The following is a 16,131-nucleotide window of genomic DNA, read 5'->3' as shown; positions in this document are numbered from 1 at the left end:
GATCTTTAGCTAAGTAGGTTTAGCATATTCCTCCTTGAAGTAGATAGATTTAGTCTTATAGTTGCAGGAATTACAGGTCAATAGTATCTCTCTTTCTCAGAAACAGGTTCAGTTACTGAATAGTGAAAGAACATAAAAATATTTGCTTTCTGCAGTCAGCCAAATCCAGATTCACAAAGGGAACTCAGAATTCTCTGTTCTCCAATTCCTTCTCCTAAACTCATTAATCACTTCTTCTAAACTCACTCATCCTCCCAGAAGGTGAGAAGGACAGGAGTCAAATTCTAATGTAAGTTCCTCTATTTGGAAAAGAAAGCTTCCCCCGTAACATTTACGAAAGACATTGATTTTGCTGTTATTCTTACCTAAGTCTGTAATATTTTTAGTTGGATTCTCTTGATTTTTATTCTTAGAGAAACACTTAAATCATGAGCAAATAATGAAAGTGTTCTCTTCCTTCCCAGTATTCATACCTACTATTTATTTTTCTTATCTTATTGCATTGGCTTTAGGTTGTAACAATTATAGCAGGCATCCTTATTTTGTTTCTGATTCAACTGAGAATATTTTTCTTTTAATATTTTTTTAGTTATAATTGGACACAATACCTTTATTTTATTTGTTGTTTTATGTGGTGCTGAGGAGTGAACCCAAGGCTTCGAAAGTACTAGAGGAACATTTCTCTGCTGAGCCACTACCCCAGCCCCTCAACTGAGAATACTTTTAATATTTCACCATTATACTTGTTTTCTATCATACTTTCTAAATCACTGGTATTTACTGTTGTTGCTGGCTTCTGATACAAAACTTTGTCATAAGAAGTTTAAATTTTCCTCCTTGTTTACTATTTTTAAAAATTTATAAGTCATTGATGTTGAGACTTAACAAATACTTTTAAAGTATCTATTCTGTTGGTAGTAATTCATGACTTATTTACTTTTAACAAGACAATATATTCACAGATTCCTTAATATTGAATTTTATCTTTCCATTTCTGGAATATATATGGATTAATCATGGTGGATTTTGACTTGTTTTTCAAGTCAACTGAATTCAAATTGATAAAATTTTATTTAATCATGTTGCAACTATTATATGCCTAAGTGTGTCAATTCACATATTAGAGACTAATCAATGAGCTTTGGAATGGTGGTCCTGGCCCAGATGAATTGGGAAAATGCCAGGTTAAACAAACCAAATAGAGTTCTTTACTCCTAGACTTCACTGAGACCTCAATATACTAACACTGCGATTCTCTAAAAGGTAAACTACAAGTGGCATGCAGTACTTTTTTAAATTATTAGAATACAGAAGCCCCTTTTCAATAAGCACACATTAAATTCTCCAGGGAGTATTATTCTAAACTTATCAGCAGTTCTCCTTTTTGGTATTATCCTTATTGAATTTTAGTATGAGGTTCATGCTAAACCTGGAAAATGAAAAAAAAAATTGTCTTTTTTCATTCTCCCCCCCTCCTCCCCTGGTTAACAGTTTAAATAATACAAGGGTTGACTGTCCCTTGATGGTGTGATAGAACTTGCTATAAAACCATCTGAGCCAGTGGCATTTCTGAGTGATACAGATGCTTGGAATGTGTGCACTTGAGTGGCTTCCCCACAGGATGTTTTCCTCGACAGCCAATTCTGCTTGGCATCCTTCTCTTTAGGATCAAGCTATTTTGGAAAAGCCTAGAATGTGTGAAAATGAGACTAAATGCATTAGCAAATTGATGCTGATCACTCCTGCATGGTCCTCTGCTCCAAATGAGCCAGCTTCCTGGCCAGCACCCTTTGAAATGACACACCCCTCTGCCTGGGGCTGCTGGCGGGGGCTTTGTAGGCAGATTTGGTTAAGCAGGGAAAGGTCTAGTCTGGTTTTCCTTCCAGCCGCTCTAGCTGAGGGTTCAGCTCTGGAGCCCCCCTCCTCAGCCAGCTCCATTCCATCCTCTGGCTTGTACCTTTCTCCAAGTACTGCAGGGGCAGGACTCCTGCTTAAACCTCTGGCTCTAGAGCTTCCTTGAGGCCGGCCTCCCAAACCTAGCTCTCGGCCTGTGTGGGTAAATCATTTCCCAAAACCAGGGAGGCCGAGAGCCGCTGGGAGATCGGGGTCAAGGAGGCCAGGCTGAGCCCGCGTTAGGGCAGCGGGGCGGTGGGAAGAGCCCAGGGGCTGCCCGGGGTCAGTGAGGCCTGGAAGGGCTGGTGGGCGGGTGTCCCTCCCTGAAGAGGCCGAGCAGGACGGCTCCAGGGGCGGCGAGGCCTAGGCGAGCCCAGCCGGGCGAGGCCCCGAGAGACGCGGCGCGGGGCGAGCAGCCGACGCCCGAGGCGGCGGGGCCCGAGCTCCGGGGCGCCCAGGAGGCCCGCGGTGGGCGGCGGCGGCGCGGGCTCGGGACGCCTGGGCTCCGCTCTCCCGCCCGCCCGAGCCAGCCGCGGGCGCCCAGCGCCTTCCCCGGAGCCCGGCCCGCCGCCGCGGCTCGCGGAGGGAGCCGCCGCCGCCAGGCCGCGCCCCGCCCCTGCCGCCGCCGCGCCCCCGGTGAGGCTCGCGCTCGAGCTGCGGCGCCGGCTGCCGCCGCCTGGGCCCCGGGCCCGGCCCCTCCCGCGCCGCCCGGGCGATGAGAAGCTGCTTCTGCGTGAGACGGAGCCGGGACCCGCCGCCGCCGCAGCCGCCGCCGCCGCCGCCCCAACGGGGAACAGTTAAGTGAGGCCGGACGGGCGCCGCGGAGGCTCGGCCCGGCCGGCTCTGCCTGCCCCGGGGCGGGCGGGCGGGCCGCGGGCCCAGGGGCGGGCGGGCGGGAGGAGCCGGGCCGCGCCGAGGCCTGCGGGCTCCGTGCCCGGCCCGCCGCAGGGACAGACCGGCCGGGCGGCCTCTGCCGGGCCCAGCGCGCGCCGCGGCTTCGCGTCCCCGGCCCGGCCTCGCGGCGGGAGGCGGGAGGGAGCTGGGGGACCGGGTGGAAGCAGCACCCCCGGGCCCGGCGCAGGTGAGGGGCCCACCTGGCATGGGCTGGGCACAGTCGCTTGACCCCCCAGGCTCGGGGTCCGGCTTTCTGCGGTTACGTGGGTGCAGACCAGAGTGCACCTGACCCTTAGGCATATTCTGGGGCGTTGGCCTGTGTGACCGGGCGCAGCAGAGAACATTCACACCTAGGGCACCTGTGTGCGAGGTGAGATGTTCCGCTTGGGCGCTCCAGACCCAGAGCACCCATCCAGAAGGGCATGCTGATAAGCACCTTGCAGTCTCTCCAGTGCAAGTGAGGCACCAGGGCCAGGGGCTGGGACATAGGACCAGGGAACATCAGAACCTAAGAGACAGGCATGGAGAACAAGGTAGACCCAGGATCATCTTTGTCCTCTTTGTTACCAGCACACAACTGTTCCTAAATCATCAGCCTTTCTCTCCACTAAAGATGCACCTTCTGTCCCCTGTCCTCCCTCCAACAGCCTGTTCAACAGGGCACAGAGGAAGACCACAGCAGAGCATAAAGCAAATGGCTGTTGCCCCTTCTTCTTCTCCCTGCCCCCACCCAAGAACCAGAGACCCCTGGATTTCAGCCACAAAAGCAGACAGCAGGCCAGCTCCTCTTTAGGGGCCTTTGTCTCTGGTGGTTCCTTCTCAGTATAATCTCATTGTACATTTCTCGACAGCTGGCTGGATCTCATCGCATTTTAACAGGGCTAGCAAATCTTATCAGCTGCACCAGAAAAGCCTTAGAAAAGTTAGAAGATAAGATCTGCATAGATCCAGACTAACTGAAAAATCTTAGTGTACTCGAAAGGTTAGTTACAAGAGCTGGTGACACCTTTCTCGCTGGAAATCTTGTGGGGTGCTTTGAGGAATTGTGCCATGCTCAGAATATCTAAGTGGAGCCTCTGAGAAATGGGGCTTCTGCAGGGACCTGGGCAATACCCATGTAGAGCAGTTGATGTGGCAATGACCAGTTCCTTAGAACCTAAAATCATGTAATCTATATTTTATTGTTCTTTTCCTTTTTGCTTTTAGTCTCTGACGTAGGCTAAAGGCATTTTCCATACCCTGCCTGTGTACTGCTGGTGGGCCTTCTCCACTTCTAGAATATTGCATCATGGTTAAATGCAAGGGCTTTAGAATTAGACCTCAGCCTAAGTCTTGACTTTCTTATCTACTGTGTGTAATTGAGCAAATTAATAAGCCTTTCTGAGTCTAGTTTCCTCATCTGCAGAGTGAGGCTAATGTCTGTGTTTTATTTTTATAGGATCATGGTGAGTTATAAAATATTGCAAGAAAAATTTAGCTCAGTACCTATCATGTGACAAGCAATCAATAAAAGTTGGCAGTTATTATTAAGTGTTTGTTAATGGACTGATCCAAAGAGAAGCTCATTTATTTATTTATTTTTAGAGTGTGTTTTTGTTTGTGCGCTCTAGACCCAGAGCACCCATCCAGAAGGGTGGATTATTTCATTCTTAACATTAGGAGTTAATGGTATTGTAGAGTGAACACTGGGTTTGGGTTTGTATTTCAAACTATCTCTGGGACTCTAGGTGACCCTAGGGAAGTCATGGAACTTTTCTGAATTCCTATTTTCTTAACTGTAAATATGACTTACAAATAAAATCTACCCCTAAGGGAAGATTTGAATGAGCTAATGGATGTGACTGCACTTGGCCCTTTCAGAGGTGGGGGTCCTCATGAAATTTAAGTAGTATCCAGTAGTAGGTTCCAGTTCTATGGGTCTAACACTCAAATAATTTATTGGCAATGACTGGACTATCAGCAAAAGAATTCAGGAATGTCGTGGCTTTGTATGTGTTACAAAACTGCACGGCCATGTGAACTCTCAGGGCCTTGGAAGAGGTAAGGGAGTTCTGTGGCCTCTCTGCTTCCGAACCGTAGGGGCCCTGGCTGCAGCAGGCTGGAAGTGCTCTTTGCTTCATGCCCAAAGAGCGACATCCTCGATGCACTGCAAAGTAATGGTGGTGTTGGAGTGGAGCTTGGGAGGTGCCATTACGAAGATAACAAATGACTTCATGGCTGGGATGTCTTCAGGCTGAGGGCACTGGTTGGTGGCCGTGGCTGAATGAGCAGAGCCTCCTTTGCCAGTCAGGCAGTGAGGGGTTCCTTGAAAGAGCTGCTCCTCCCAGGCTCTTCTCCCTCTCCCAGGCCCTCCTGGCCAGTGAATCCCTGGCCTCAGGGCCCTCCTGGGCCTTCTGCTCCCAGGGCCACTGTTGGGAGTTGTGATTTCCCTGTGTTGTGTGCGCTGTTTGCAGTGGCCTTGCCTGAGTCAGATCTCTCTCCAGCTGCCCGGGAAGCAAGGCCACTGTGGGGTGTGTGTGACATTACCTCCCTTGTTGGGGACATCCTGTGGACATGTGTTTGGTTTATTTGACATGCTTCTGGCAAGATGTGGAGCTCGTCCAGGCAGAAATGTGAGAGCCCTGTGGGCTTGGAGCCCAGGCCGCACACAGGAGCCTTACAGCTCCCGCTTCCCCAGGACGGGAGAGCCACCTCCTTGCTGAGGCTGGAACCTGCCTGAGACTGTTCTCTTGTTCTTTGTGCATGTGGGTATACATCCACATGCACACACTCGCTTAAAACATGGATGCTGAGTAGTAGCGCAGAGTCCTCAAAAGATCACCCTTATCCTTCAGAAGAAAGTCATAAACGAGTTCTTGATGAGCTAAGCTACCTGGGTGTCTATGACAATGCGGATTCCCGGGTTTTAGGCCTAGACTCTTGAATTAGATTCTCTGGAGAAGGAGCCCTGGAACATGCAAGTTTAACAGACTGTACTTATATTTGTAGGCTGTACTTATATTTGCTGAAATTTGAAAACCACAGTTCTGGATACTTTCTAAAAAATTGTTAAATGCACACGCCATAAAATCTGGCATCTTAGCTATATTTAAATGTATGGATCAGTGGCAGTAAGTACATTTCACACTGTTGAACAGCCAATCTCTAGAAATTTTTCATTTTGCAAAACTGAAGCTCTGTAACCCCTAAACTCCCCATTTCCCTTCCCCTTGGCTCTTGGCAGCCACCCTTCTGCTGTGTCCCTCTGAGTTTCTGACTCTGTGCCTTCCTGAACAGGCAGGACCATATAGGATTTCACTTTTTGTGACTGGCTTGTTTCACTTAGCAAAATATCCTATACCATAGCTTGGGTCAGATTTTTTCCTTCCTTTCAGAGGCTGACTAATATTCTGTTGAATGTGTCTACCAGGCTTTGTCCCTCCACCCCTCCACAGGTGGGCACTCGAGTTGCTTCCGTGTTTTGTCTGTGAACACAGGTGTTCCAGTATTGCTTTGAGACCCCATTTTCAATTCTATTATATGGAAATTTTATTTTTTATTTTTTTGGGGAACTAGCACACTGTTTTCCATAAAATGATGGCAGCCCTTTCTGTTTGTCAACAAGCTTCCCCATTTTTTCCACGGCTTCACCAGTAGTTTCTTGGTGCTTTGTTTTATTTTTTGGTAGTGGCTGTCCTGATGGGTGTGAGGTGAGAGCCTGTGGTTTTGCTCCTAACTTGCATTTCCATAATGACTAGAGGTGTTGAATGTCTTTTCATATGCTAACTGGCCATTTGTATATCATTTTGGGGGAAATGTTTGTTCAAGTCCTTTGCCCATTTTAATTGGCTCATTTACTTATACACAATAGTGGGATTCATTGTGATACCCATGTATGCATGTCACATAATGTGGCCCATTTCCTTGCCCAGTACTTCCCCTTTCACTTCTCTCCTGCTTCTCTCCAATCCTCTATTCTACTGGCTTCCCTTCTGTTGGCAGGAAAAGCCTCTTTTCTCCCCTTTCTTTCTAGCATCCATAGATGAGAGAAAGTCATGACTTTAATTCTTTTGGATAAATACTGAGTGGAATAGCTGGGATGTATGCTAGAGCCATTCCTTGTCTTTTGAGGAACTCAGAATACTTGACTTTCTGTCATTTCATTCCAGTTTCATCTATTTCCTGCAAATGATGACCTAAATTCTTTATGGCTGCATAAAACTCCAGTGTGCATATACATTTTCTGCGTCCCTTCATCTGTTGATGGGCATCTAGGCTGATTCCAGAGCTTGGCTATTGCAAATTGTGCTGTTATAAACACGGATATGCATGCATTGTGGAAGTATGCTGACTTTAATTCTTCTGGGCAAACACTGAGGAGCGGGATAGCTGGGTCATATGGTGGTTCCATGCCTGGTCTTTTGAGGAACCTCCATACCTCCATGACCTAAGATCTCCATAGTAGTTGTACTAATTTACAACTGTAAATTGTATAAGTGTATACAGTGTATAAGTGTTCCTATATGTCCTGCACACTTGCCAGCATTTATTATTATTTATATTCTTGATAGCTTCCATTCTTAGCTGGACTGAGATAAAATCTTAGTACTGTAGTTCTTTTTTTTTTTTTTTGTACTGGGTATTGAATACAGGGGTGCTTAACCACTGAACCACATCCCTGGCCCTTTTTATTTTTATTTTTATTTTTTTGAGACAGGGTCTCGCTAAGTTGCTGAGGTCCTTGCTAAGTTGCTGAGGCTGGCTCTGAACTTCAGATCCTCCTGCCTCAGCCTCCTGAACCTCTGGAATTATAGTCATGTGCTACTTTGCCTAGCTGGGTGTAGTTTTGATTTGCATTTCCTTGATTAATAAGGATATTGAACAAAATTTTCACATATTTATTGGCCATTTGTATTTCTTCTTTTGAGAAATGTCTTTTTAGTTCATTTGCCCAATTATTAAATGAGTTATTTGTTTATTTAGTGTTACGTTTTTTGAGTTCTTTACATGTTCTGGATATTAATCTTCTGTCAGAAGAGTAGCCAGCAAAGATTTTCTCCCATTCTGTAGCTTTTCTCCACACTTCCTTGTATCCTTTGCTTTGCAGAAGAATTTAATTTGATGTCATTTCATTGATTAACTCTGGGTTTTACTTCTAGAACTTTAGGAATCCCATTGAGAAAGTCTATGCCTGTACCCATGTTTTCTTCTAACAATCATTTGCCCAATTTTTAGTTAGTCTGATTTTATTGTTGAGCTGTAGGAGTTCTTCATGGACCTGGATAGTAATCTCTCACGATATAAGATTTGCCAGTGCTTTTTCTGATTCCTTGGGTTGTCTTTTTACTCTTTTGATTGTGTCCTTTGATGCAAATTCTAGATGATTTCTATACATTGTAACCCTGTTGAGAACATCTTGTCTATTATTCTATTATTTTTTTAGGGGGTGACCAACTCCAGCCCAGTTTGGTTGATGTGCCAAGAGTCATACAGGGGTAGGTGTCAGCTGGGATTGGAGCTGGGTCCATCTAACTGCAAAGCCTGCCCCCCTCCTCCCCTCAGCTCTACCTGCTATTCTGCCTGCTGTGCTAATAGCAGACAGAGGAGGCCTCTGGGTCAGAAGGAAGTGGCCTTGGAGGGAGAGGTGTTGAGCTGGAAGGCCTGGGACTCTCTTCCTTCAGACCACTGGGGCACCTATAGGTCTGCATCATTGCTCAGCTCTTAGAAATGGCAGAGGGGGGCAGATAGGTTGTGAATTTTATTTATTTTTTATTTATTTTTTTGTTCTTTCAGTGTTTCAGCACCTGTCTGGCTGGGCAGTTGGTAAAAGTCTGTGGAGGTGGGAACCTGGCCCAGATTCTGAATGGTGGGGTGGGTGTCTGTAGGAGAGCAATTATGCCTTCTTAGCTGACCTAAGATGGGAGGGAAAGACTGGGGGACTCATTTTGAGACTTTGTTCCATGAAAGGTCACCTTCAGGTTGGTTCTATTCATTCATCATTCATTAAACACTTAGAAAGTGCCTACTCTTAGGTGCTTACATTTTGGACTATGGACCAGCTGTTTCAGTGTCAGCTGGGAGCTTGTTAGAAATGCAGCCTCTTAGGCCCCCAGACCTGCTGTCAGTGTCTCTGGGGTGGGGCTTAGGAGTGTCTGTCTTAACAGCCTCTCCAGGGGACTCTCACGTGTGCTACAGTCTCATGACTCCTACTCCTGAATGCAGTCTTGTCCCCCTCCATCCCTGCTCTCCCTAGACATCTGTGGACTGCTGTGTGCCAGGGAATGTGGTGGGTGCATGGAGGTCAGCTGCATTTGGAGGTGTGGGTGGGACATGCAGGTGAAGAGAGCCAGCCCATTTGCCTAGAATTGAATTGACACCATGGAACTTTTACTCTGCAGACACTGGCCATCAGGACAGGGGTGTGACTTATCTTACAGTACTGAATACATCAGGAACCATTGCCCTTGGGGCCTCCTAGGATGGTTTCATTTGTAGGGCATCTGTTTCTGTTGGGGTCCTCCTTTTTCCTGCTATCCAGGGGACAGTGTGGTATCACCAGGTCAGACCTGGACTACCTCATTTCCAGTGATCTTGAGCAAGTCAGAGTAGGGATACACATGCTCTACAGGATGGCGCACCCTCCAGCCGTGTTCCCTTGCTTCGGTCAAGTTGGGCTTGTATAGGGCAGGGCTTGGGCCAGGGCAGTGCTGTCGAACTTAATCCTGGATTTACTTTTCGAGAGGGAATTCTGGGATCTAGAGTTGCACTATATGGGCCAATGCAGCCTGAGCCTGGGACCTGCCTCACATAGTTTGTGGACTCTAATCATAAGATGGTTAATATAAATCCAAACATTGGTCAGATTCAACTGATGTGTTTAGATACCAGATTCTTCTATTAGAAGAAACAGAACAAATATTGCTGGGATGGGAGGAGGTGCTCATAATTGTTAGTTTCTTAGCTGGAAAATTCTTTGTGATCTAGGAGAGGCTAAAATTATATTTACTTCAGTTCCCCAATGTCCCAGCAGCCCATGGCCTGAAGCCACCTGAGAACCAGAAAGCATGTGTGAAGGATGTGACTTCTGGCTGGTCATGAGGTCATCTGTCCAGGTCAGAGTGCAGGCAGTGCTGGGTGCCTGCCCACTGCTGCAGCCTCCTGAGGAAGTGGGTCTTTGCACCATTGCCTCAAGGAGGTGGCCTGGTTGTGTGTGTGTGTGGCAGTGCATGTTGGTGAAGCCTGGCCATTGAGGCTATGCCATGTCCTCTTGACCCTTCTTGCGAATCTGTCGGGAGAAAGGTGCTAGTACTCTTGAGGCACCAAAGGGGACAAGGACGAGGATTCCTGCAGACCACTGCTACAGCTGGGAAACGGGCCGAGAGCCTCCCCAGGACACTGGCTGTGGCAGCAGTGTTTGCTGGGACAGCCCAGTCCTAGTGGGAACCCTGCTCTGTGTCCTTCCCCAGGGTGAGTTAAGTTTTCATTCCCTTACCTCCCCAGCCCCACAGGGGATGGCAGTTTAAGTCTTTGGTGCCCTTGACTTTGGATTTCAAGCAAGCTGATCACAAGTTCATCCTTCTGTAGGGACTTAATTAACCCACTGGTTTTGTCATTTCAATTACAGTAGCCCGATTTGACCTACCCCCCTAATACTTTGAAATCACTCTCCTCAAAAGTTGTGCGGTCATGCCTTTGGCCCTGGCGGGCTGCTGGCCCTGCTTCTGGGCCAGCCTCCCTTGCACGGCAGGGAGGCCCCATGCCTCCTTTGAAGGCAGCACCCCTGCCCCCTGCAGTCATTGCCCCCAGAAAGCACTTTAAACTCAACCCACACCCCGCTGCTGGGAGGGCCTCGGTGGAGAGAGGGCTGCGTGTTGTTAGTTGGGTTTGGATTTCAGTACTGGAGTTGATAGAATGAGATAAACCCAGGCTCACTAGGGCCGGGAAAATTAAACAGAGATGATATCAAAGTTCCCCTGAGTTTTCAGCTGTGATACAGTAGCTTAGTTTTCTCCCAGACTGGGGCCGGGAGGCAGGCCTTTGATTCGGAAACAATGTTCAGCATCAGTGAAGCCCTGCTGCTGACTTTTAGGGATTAAGCACACTGTTGTGGTAATTCTTTGATCAGCTACAAGGGAGCAGTGTGCCGGCTGTGTGAAGGGGCTTCATAGTTAAAGTTCATTTCTCTGTGAACCTGGGATGACAGCATCCGTGAGGTGCTGCAATGCTGGCATGAGGGCCTCCCAGCGCTGTTGGCAGCAGGGCAAGCAAGAGCGGGCAGCAGGTTCCTCCCGGCCCGTGTATGGTATGCATCAAACATGGTGTGCCAGGCAAAGTGCACCGTGGATCAGGTGAACCCTCCTCATCTTGCCCAGTCCATGCCACACCTGTGCGCACATGATCAGGCACACACCCACTCATGCCTTGGGGTAGAACCTCTTGATCAGACACACCAACAGCTGCCTGGAGCTAAGCTTTGCAGCCCCCAGCTTGCAAATGACCTTGCAGAGGCTGTATGCTTACTCAAGGTAGAGGTTGGATGGGGATTGAAACCAGATGACCCCTAGGCTAAATTAGGACAGCTCAAGGTCAGTGTCACTATGATCTGGAGCAGACAGAGCAGATGGGACCCTCAGTGCCCCACCTTCCTTCTTTCCTTGGCCTTTGTTGAGAACTGACTTGGATTCAGACCTGCTTAACACTGAAGTTCTACTGTCTTGCTCTTCGAAACACTGGGTCCACTTTTGCTTTCCCTGTAGAGACCCTCCTTGCGCCACAGCTGGATGGCAAGGTTCCCAGTGGGCTCCCCTGCTCCTGGTTGGCCCCGCAGCTTGTGGCTGGTAATGGAGCCCCTGTGTGCTGTCGATCCTGCATGCACCAGGCCGTTCATCAACCTGTTCCCTCCTGTGCTGTGCTCGGATCTCCCTCATTAGGCCTGAATTTACCTCCATCCTACACAAACATGGCCTTAGCTCATTTTTATTGTTGTAAATTATTTATGAGGGGAATGTTGAATCTTGAAACTGAGGTGTGAGGAAAATTAATCCCATGTTACTTTTATCTTTCTGTACTTTTCTCTCCCTTGCTTGACTTATTGAGCTGTGGCCAGAGAAAGAAGAGCTTTGGCATTTTAAAATATAATTAGTGTTGAAACTGCTTTTCCAATTGGGCGGGTCGCTGCTCTCTGCGCACAGTGCAATGGAAAGCAGGCCAGACCAGGGAGGCCATGTCTCTGCAGCCGCCATCCCTGCAGCGTCTGAGAACTCGGGATGCTTCCTCTCCTGTAAAATAGGGAGATAACATGGCCCGGTCACATCCCAGGTGTGATGTGAGCATCAACTGAAAAGGAGCCTGAGAACGTTTTTTGAGGTTTGCAAAGTGCTGTACAAACAAAGCAGAGGTATATCTGCGTGTTTTGTGCAGCCTTGGTGTCACTGGATGAGGAGCTGCTGCAAGTAGGCCTAAGGATTTGGTGTTTTCTCCAGTATGGCATCCTGCCAGGCAGGTTAAAATTGGTCTTAAACACCCAGGCTCCCGTGTCCCCCACCCCTCAGATTCCATGTGCAGGCTCACATCCACCCTTCTTCTTCCCCTGGCTGCAGCCTGGCCTGCGACCCTGGGCTGCAGAGGATGCACGGTGCCCTCCCTTCTGGCTGGAGGCTCAGCAGCTTGGGCAGCCTGGAGTGCTAGTTAATAAATGGCCTTTTGTTAGGAAGGTCAATTGAAGTGACGGTGGAGACGCTGTTAAAAGTAATTTGCAGTCAGAAAATATGTAATTCAGGGCAAGCTGCTTTGAGCGATGGCCTCTGCCATGGATATCTTGGGCGTTTCTCATTAAAAGCCTCCTTGGCTGTGGTGGGGCTTCCTGCACCGGCGAGTGGGCCGCAGCCCCGCACCCAGGGCGGCCATTTGTCTCTGTTGCACAAAGGCTGCCTTGATCCCCTGGGCACCGCAACTGGGGGGAAGGGGAGAAGGGCGGGGGCGTGTCTGCGGCCCTGCAGGCTGGCCAGGCCGGGCTGCGCGGAAGCCCAGGCTCCTTTGTCCGCCCCAGCTGGAGGCCGCCTGCAGCCATCTTGGAGGCTGCTGGGCCGCCCGGTGCATCCTGGGAGACCGCCTCCTGCGGTTGGCAGCGGCCACGGTTGACAGGGGCGAGCGGGCGCGCGAATCCCAGGCCTCTGATGTCTGCTCACCTGGTCCCCCCACCCACACACCCCTTGTCTTTTACCTTCCCTCGCTCTGATAGTAGAGGCAGTAGTGTCTTAACAAACAAGTACCCACATGCTCTTTATCAGTCCTCAGTGCGGTAGTGAGCACTGGCAGAATTCGTCCATTCTGTTAATGAGGCGCTACTTTTGCAAAGCACTTTTGGTAACCGATAGCAGGTACCAGTTTCTTGTACGCTGCAGCAACGTCGTTTTCACGTTCCCAATAAGACACGATTTTTTGAGTGCAGACTATTTGATCAGTGCTTGTTTTGAATCAGGCAGCTACAGATATTTAACTCAAAATCTGTATTGGGGGCCTGCCTGCATAGCCACTCAATAAATATTTATTTAATGCCTACTGGAAGCACTAACCTTCGTGCTTTATGCAGATAAACCTGCCTGGTAAATGAAATTTGAAAATAGGAAATGATGCAGTATGGTTTCTACCCCTGCCCTAGACTTGGGCAAGTTTATCAATGCATTGGCAAGTCCGTTTCTGTAGCTTTCTGTGGGTTCCACTGGTTGCATGTGTGACTTGCATGCAGCATTTTGACTGTTCCTAATTAGCAGCCTGCAGTCATTTCTAGTGGTCCCCTGTTCTTTCTGATTTTCTTTTCCCTGCTGCTGTGCTGGGGGTGCAATCCAGGTTTTCGTGTATGCGAGGCAAGCACTCTACCATTGAGCCAACATCCTTCAGCCCTGCCTTTTCTGATTCCAGGCTAAGAATGTTCCTTCTACCTGCCTAGTTAGGCAGGGTGTTTGGTTTTCTTTTGAAGCAGTAACTGGCCTTAAGAGAGCTGGCAGAACTATAGTCAGTGGAGTTTAATTGTTACAGAAGGAGGTGGAATTTAACTTGCTCTTTTCACTGCTGCTTCTTTAAAAGTACTTAAGTTCATTTACATAAGGTGTTGCCTTCTTTATTTGCTTTCTGGTGCACTGGCCACTTGTACTGCCTGAGTACAGTGCTGTCTACGCTACACCTGTCTCCTCTGGCCCTGTCAAGAGGCAGTCTGCAGCAGCAGAATGATTCCATTTCCCCTCCCTTTCACCAGCAAGAATTAGGGTCATTGTCAGTGTTTAGCTTTGAGTAAGTGCCCACGTGACCTGGGGTTAAACACAACAAAGGGATCTGCCAGTCCTCTAGGGGTGGTGCTGCCTTTGTTTCTGGCCAGTTACTCTGGGTCTGTTGCCCCAATTCTGCCAGTCTCATCTGCTTTTTTATTAAGTGCCCACTCCATGTCAGGGACCTCTCCAAGCCCTTCTTTTACTTCGATGCTCTTAGTTCTTGCACCAATTCTCAGAGTGTAAGTATCATGACTCCATTTTATAGTAGAGAAAAATTGAGGCTCCAGGAGGTTTGGCTTCTTGCTCTAGGTCACCACTAGAATGTGATAGAGCCTGAACTCAATGCTCTGCCTTTGCCCAGTGCCCAGAACACTTCTCTGTATTTGCAAAGCTGCTTGCATGTTTGCAGAGCTCAGCCTCGGCACGGCACAGTAGAGGCAGTGCGCTTGGAAGCCCACACCTCCAGAAGGAGTGAGCAGAAGGGAGAGAAACAGAGGCTGTCGTTAGACATAGCCACGTCTGAGCGATCCTCAGTGGAGCTGCTGGTATCTGTTACAAAATCAGACAGCTGGACGGTGGAGTTAAGAATGATGTGCTTTTGGGTTTGAGTCGAAATTTCCTCCTGGGAGCAGGCAGGGACAAGCCCTCAGTTTTCAAAGCTCACTTGAGGAGAGCAGAGGCCAGAGGTGATTGAATTCTTGGTCTGAGTGAAGGGTCAGCCAGCTCAGGTGTGTGGCGTGTGGCTGGGGACAATTGCTGTGTATTACGGTTCTGGTTGCTGAGACTTTATATTGTTTGTCTTAAACACTAAGTTTGAATTCTGTGCTTTCTTTTTCTTTTTCTGAACCAGGACCAATCCACCATGCCTGAAGTCAAAGACCTTTCCGAAGCCTTGCCAGAGACGTCCATGGACCCCATCACGGGAGTCGGGGTGGTGGCTTCCCGGAACCGAGCCCCAGCAGGCTATGATGTAGTGAGTCAAGACACTAGTTTGCACACTTTGCTCACTGATTCAGTAAATATTTAACTCCTGTGTCCGAGATCTTCTGACCCTGTGTGAAAGATGTGCTTCTTCCTTCTAGGAACTTAATCAGAGGTGGGAGACCAGTGCCAGTGGGAGGGCTCTGGGAATGTGCTGGTTTGGGAGTCAGAAGACGGAGCCAGTCAGGGCTGTATCCTAGCTTTGAATGTGGCTGAGTTATTTGACTTCAGTGACGGTCATTTTCACCTTCTGAAAAATTAAGGGGTTGGGCTCACTGATTTCCAAAGTCACTTCTAGTTGTGACATTTCATGACAAGGATCCAAAACTCTGAAAGACCCTGGTGGTTGTCATACATGTATAAATGCTACAAACGTGTTGTCGTACGCCGAATGGCTCTTTGCAGTTCACAGAAATGTCCTATCTGTGAATTCTTTTAGCTCTCTGAGTCCCTGGAAGTCTGGGAGAACACACAGTTTTGTCTCTGCTTTGTCAATTAGAACTTAAGCTCTAAGAAGTGAGGTGACAGAGGCCACATCCTTGGATATGGTGACTAATCAGGACCAAACCTCCTCCAAGCACACGCTTGGTGGAGCACTTGCTTTGCCCCACACCTCGTGCTGTGCGCAGTAGTCCCAAACGACAGGACTGGCCCTTCTGTTAGTTCAGTGACAAATTCCCACACGGGATTGCAGAGTGACACCAGGGGGGTTAATGGTGAATGTCATCCTGTGTTTGAGATTCTAAGGTGATCTTATGTTTACTTCCTATTTTGTTTACACCTTATTCTTGTACATTAAAAATGTATATCAAGAATACATAAAAATAGAAGAGTGCTGGTCTCCTTAGCCAGCACAGAAAAAAACACCTCACAGTGATTAGGTCAGCATCTAACGTCCTGGGGTGGGAAGGCCCGGCTGCCTGGTCCTGAAGAAGCCCTGAGTCCCGGATTCTTAGTCTAGTGCTGTTGACATTTGGGGCCAGACAGTCCTGCAGCTCTGTGCTGTGGGACTCCTGTGCATCACAGGAGCTGAACGTCCCTGGCCTCCACCCAGTCCAGGGAGTAGCAGCTGCCACTTTTCCCCCAGTGGAGATGATCAGAAATGTCTCCAGATATT

At 48.5% G+C, this 16,131-nt stretch overlaps 1 protein-coding gene across 4 annotated transcripts in view; it reads left to right on the top strand.

Annotated features, from left to right (window-relative positions):
- Positions 1 to 2,119: 2,119 nt before the first annotated feature.
- Positions 2,120 to 16,131, top strand: part of MVB12B (multivesicular body subunit 12B) — a 178,240-nt gene continuing 164,228 nt past the window's right edge. The window contains exons 1-2 of one of the 4 annotated variants that reach the window (XM_081267108.1): positions 2,130 to 2,689; positions 14,884 to 15,006. In XM_081267108.1, coding sequence (XP_081123234.1) covers positions 2,609 to 2,689; positions 14,884 to 15,006 — 204 coding nt within the window. In that variant the 5' untranslated portion in view covers positions 2,130 to 2,608. Of the gene's footprint in view, positions 2,690 to 3,013; positions 3,158 to 14,883; positions 15,007 to 16,131 lie in introns of those variants that run through there. The other 3 variants (XM_081267111.1, XM_081267109.1, XM_081267110.1) reach the window with 3 other exon arrangements.

This window comes from Spermophilus citellus (genome assembly GCF_964194105.1).
Source record: "Spermophilus citellus genome assembly, chromosome: 2".
Taxonomy (NCBI): Eukaryota; Metazoa; Chordata; class Mammalia; order Rodentia; family Sciuridae; genus Spermophilus; species Spermophilus citellus.
Note: the sequence above shows the minus strand (reverse complement) of the source record. Positions and strands in the feature narration are given on the sequence as shown.